Source organism: Propithecus coquereli, unplaced genomic scaffold (assembly GCF_000956105.1).
Source record: "Propithecus coquereli isolate 6110/MARCELLA unplaced genomic scaffold, Pcoq_1.0 Scaffold525, whole genome shotgun sequence".
NCBI lineage: Eukaryota > Metazoa > Chordata > Mammalia > Primates > Indriidae > Propithecus > Propithecus coquereli.
The window spans coordinates 193,859-198,672 of NW_012151119.1; the positions used below are offsets into that span (position 1 = coordinate 193,859).

General features: G+C 63.1%; 1 protein-coding gene across 2 annotated transcripts in view; it reads left to right on the plus strand.

Moving 5' to 3' along the window:
* Positions 1-4,814, plus strand: part of NR2C2 (nuclear receptor subfamily 2, group C, member 2) — a 26,644-nt gene that overhangs the window by 9,640 nt on the left and 12,190 nt on the right. Inside the window, exons 5-7 of one of the 2 annotated variants that reach the window (XM_012656893.1) lie at positions 1,581-1,760; positions 2,733-2,880; positions 3,525-3,618. In XM_012656893.1, coding sequence (XP_012512347.1) covers positions 1,581-1,760; positions 2,733-2,880; positions 3,525-3,618 — 422 coding nt within the window. The remainder of the gene's footprint in view (positions 1-1,580; positions 1,761-2,732; positions 2,881-3,524; positions 3,619-4,814) is intronic. The other variant, XM_012656894.1, reaches the window with a different exon arrangement.

The following is a 4,814-nucleotide window of genomic DNA, read 5'->3' on the forward strand; positions in this document are numbered from 1 at the left end:
CCTTAGGGAATTATGTGAAACAAAAAAAGCCAAACCCAAAATTTTACATACTATATGATTCTATTTATTATATATAACTTTTAAATTTAATTATGATAATCCATCTATACTAAAAATAGAAAGAAATTGATCGGACAACTAAAAATACATAGAAAAAATTAGCCGGGCACGGTGGCACATGCCTGTTAGTCCCAGCTACTTGGGAGGCTGAGGCAGGAGGATCGCTTGAGCCCAGGAGTTGGAGGTTGCTGTGAGCGAGGCTGACGCCACGGCACTCTAACCCGGGCGACAGAGCGAGACTCTGTCTCAAAAAAAAAAAAAAGAACTACATATGATTGAGCAATCCCACCACCGGGTGTGTCTCCAGAGGAAACGAGGTCAGCATGTCGAAGGGACGTCTGTACTCCTGTGTTAATTGCAGCACTACTCAAAATAGCCAAGATACGGAATCGACCCAACAGCGATGAATGGCTAAAGAAAATGAAAACGTGGTGTACGTACAAAGTGGAATACCATTCCGCCACAGAAAACGATGAAATCCTGCCATTCGTGACAACGTGGATAAACCATCGTGTTCGGTGAAATTAGCCAGACACAGAAAGGCAAATACCACGTGATCTCACTTACGTGTGGAATCTTAAAAAAAAAAGAAGAGTTGGCATCGCAGAAGCAGAGCAGAAGCGCGGTTACCGGAGACCGGGCAGGGGCGGGGGGTGGAGGCAGGTCGGCCGACGGGCGCAGAGTGGCGGCGGGCGGCAGGAGTAAGTTGTGGCGTTCCGTTGCAGGGCGGGGTGGCACTGTTAGCGGTCAGGTATTCCGTATTTCTCAACCCCTAGAAGAGAGGCTTCCGAATCCCCTCCCACGAAGAAGTTGTGAGTGCGTGGGTAACGGTCATGCTTCCATCACTGTACGCCACGCACACGCACGGAAACACCCGATTGCACCCCGCAAGTATGTGCAATGACAGTGCGCCAATTAGAAAGTAAAATTCGGGGACACAGAAGAGGACAGGATTAGCAAACAAACAGTATTTACTGAATATATTCTAGGACCGTGTCTCGAGGGCTCCGAGTAGCTGGCCTCCGCCAGCCCTGTGGGGACCTTCCTTCGCCTTGGGCCTTCACGGCCCCGGTCCCCAAGCTTGTCCGGGGACCGATCTGCCTCCTCCAGGGGGGCCGCAGGCTCAGGACGCGGGTCAGAGCGCGGGAGTGAACCGGGGGGAGACCGTGTGTGCGGGGCGGGGGCCGGGCGGCGCGGCGAGCCCAGGTCTGCGGGGCCGGGACCAGGAGCGCGCAGGTGGGCGGCAGGGCGCCTGCCGGCGGGCGGGTGCTTTGCACACTCGGAGCAGTGGGGTCGCGCCAGCTGCCGCGTAACTGCCTGAACTTGGGTGTTTCCATCACAATCTCGCAAGGCTGCGGCGAAGGTCACAGAGAGATTAGTGAAAGACGCGGCCGTCCACACGGCTGCGCGCACGCGTCGCTTTGGTGCGGCTCACCGGGGCCGGTGACGGTCCCTCTCTGGGTGAATCCGCACAGTGGGGACGCTCAGAGAACAGTCACGTCCTCCCTTTCTCCTTCCAGGCCGCCACTATGGGGCCGTCAGCTGTGAAGGCTGCAAGGGCTTCTTCAAAAGGAGCGTGAGGAAGAACCTGACCTACAGCTGCCGGAGCAACCAGGACTGCGTCATCAACAAGCACCACCGCAACCGCTGCCAGTTCTGCCGCCTCAAGAAATGCCTGCAGATGGGCATGAAAATGGAATGTGAGTAGCGGCGCTCGAGCCCGAGGCCGCGCGGAGGGCGGCAGCGAGCAGGCGTCTGCTAGAGCGGGTCTCCGTTCCTGGCCGTAAAATCCCCTATAAACACGCCCCGCTCAGGCCGCATCTCGGTCGCCCTTCTGGGTCGCCCCGGTGGTGGAGAACCGGCCCGGGCGGGGTCGGTCCGTCCGTCCTCGCGGTGCACGGAGAGCCCTGTCGCGGGCGGGGCGGGGGGCACAGAGCTCGGAACACAGCCGGCGCCAAATCCGGCTCCAGCGCGGCGGCCGAAGACCGGGGAGACCTGTCGCCTCTCGGCCGCAGGCCCCTCGTCTGCGAGCCGGAGCCCTTCGCTCCCTCACCTGCCGCCCGAGCATCCAGCGAGCCTCGCCCGGCTCACGGGTCTTGGCCTGTGCCCTCCCTGGGGCCGGGCCGCCGCCGCCGCTGTGCGGCTGGGACCGTGAGGGAGAGCCGCTGTCCCGCACGCGGGCGGCCGGGAAGGTCCCCAGCCCTCCTCTCGGTTCCCGCAGCCGGGGCTGGGCTCCGGGTGTTGCAGAACCGCACCCTCGCTTGCCAGCTGGGAACCGGGGTGTTTCCTCTGTGGCGGGTGGCACGGGACAGGCTCTCTACAGGGCCCGCTGGAGGACGGCGTTTCCCGTCCCGGGGCCGGTCCGTTTTGTCAGCAGCAAAAAGTGAAAATGCAGAGGGCTCAGTCGGGGGCTCCACGGGCGACACGGGCACGGAGCTGCGGTTCCTTGGCGGGCAGAGCCGCCGCCTCGCGCTCTGCTCCGTGCCTTTGAGATCCAGCGTGGCACGGGCCGGTTTCAGACCCGTCCTCCGGCTGAGGGTCCGCGTGGAGGCTGAGTGGGCGGATCGGGCACGGGAGGGACTTGCTGAGGAGCCCCCGCTTCGCCGCGAGGGCCGCGTGTCCCTTGGTCCGCGTCCCTCCCTTAAGCGCGAACGTGTGTGCTGTGGTTCAAGCTGTGCAGAGTGAGCGGAAGCCGTTCGACGTGCAGCGGGAGAAGCCCAGCAACTGCGCCGCCTCCACGGAGAAGATCTACATCCGCAAGGACCTGAGAAGCCCCCTGATCGCCACGCCCACGTTCGTGGCGGACAAGGACGGAGCGAGGTCAGTCCCAGCTCTCAGCCTCGCAGCCGTCGGGGGCGGCAGGGGGCCCCCGGGAGGGCGCCGGTGTGGCTCCCGGCCCCGCCCCAGCCCACGCTGGCGCTGCCGGTCACGCCTGCGGGCAGGCTGAGGACGCCCGTTTGGAGTGGGGTCGAGTTTTCCTCTCTGGGGCTCGGACTGAGGTTTTCCACGCAGGCCTCGTTCAGGCAGGAAAGCGATCGTCTGAAATGCCAGGCTGGGGCTTTCTGCAGCGCAGGCGAAAGGTTTAGGGCGAGGCGAGGTCCCAGGTGGTGCCGCAGGTTGATCTGCGCGTCCTTTTACTGTCTTCTAGAGAGTTTATGTTAAACGGAACAGAAAGAGGGAAGGGAGGAAACCTAGGGCGCATCACACAAAGACCCGGAGTCGGTGATTTTCTGAAGATGAAACTCACGTTCTTGGCGGGAAAGCCCGGGGGGTGGCTCTGAGTCGTCCTGTTCGAGCTGTGGCCCGAGTTTGAGCTCGTCTCACCGCAGGGAGCAGGGGCCCTTGGGCCGCTCCGTGGCCGAGTCCAGTTAGGGCCTGTCCGCTGCTCAGACCGCTTAGTGCCCCCTGCCCTGCCGTGCACACGACGTTGGAAGCTACTCTGGGTCTCTTTATGTCTTGAATAGACAAACAGGTCTTCTTGATCCAGGGATGCTTGTGAACATCCAGCAGCCTTTGATCCGCGAGGACGGCACGGTTCTCCTGGCCACGGATTCCAAGGTGACGTCCTCTGCTCACGCTTCCTCCCTCCCCACCCCCCCACCCCGTGTCAGCCGCGCAGACGGCCTCTGTCGCTGTGCGCCCGCCCGCCTGGCCTTCAGGGACCACGCCTGGCATCTCGGTTTGCTTCTGGTCGTGGCAGCCGCCCCGGGATTGCTTGAGAGACGCTGGTGGCTTTTCAGACGCCTGGGTCAGAGCTGGCTGGTCCGTCCTTGTAACACGTCAGGGTCGGACTTGAGTTTCGCGGGCGTTCTGTGGTTCTGTTCCCCGGTAGGGTTTCCTCGTCCTTGCAGACACGTCGGCAGACTCCTAGCGAGGCGCGCGAGGAACAGCTGCTCGTCCTGATACGGTCTTTGCCGGAGCTCCCGGTTCCTTTTGATTAGACGATCGCCGGGAGGATGTTTAGCCGTGGAGTGTAGCAATTCTCGAGCTCCCCTAGGACAGACCGGCCAGGGCGTCGAGCTCGCGGACAGAGGTGTCCGTCAGTCCAGGAGGGGAGACAGCCGGCCGGCTCCCGTGAGGACTACCAGGAGGGGGTTTTATCCAGGCCGGGGAACCCGCTGTTTCACCTGGGTGTTCCCGGTGTAGACCAGGTCGTAAGGAGGCAGCAGCGACCTGGTCGCTGAGAGTCTGCCGTTGCTGCCGCTCCTGAAGCCGCAGTGGGGCCCGCGGGCCCCTCCCGTCTGCTCACGCGCTGGCGGCGCGCCCTTTGGGAGAGAGAAGGCAAAGCGCAGAGCCTCTGAGCCGCCGCGAGCAGTGGTCTCCCGGCCGGGCTCTGAGCCCCCCGTCTCTGGGCAGTGTGACGGGCCAGGTGGGAGCCGACAGACCACACCCGGCCCGCTGCCTGCCGCCAGCAGACGTTCTAGAACGCCACTCTCACTGTGCAGGGGGATAGGGACGGTGTGAAAGTCAGGCCCCGACAACTTCAAACGCTCCCACCCTCCAACGGCTTCCCGGCGACCGCTCCGCGGGGCCGGCCACGCAGCGGGACAGAGCAAGACCCCAGGGCCAGGCGGGCCTGGGCTCAGGGTCTCGCCCTGCCCTTCGCAGCCGCGTGCCTCGGTTTCCCCTGGTACCCGCCGCACAGGGTTGCCGGGAGACAGGACAGGTTCAGCCTGTAGCGCACCGGGCACTCAGCGCCCGCTCGCTGCTCGGAGCCAGTCACCGTCCCTGGGGGGAGGACGAGTGCGCGAGCC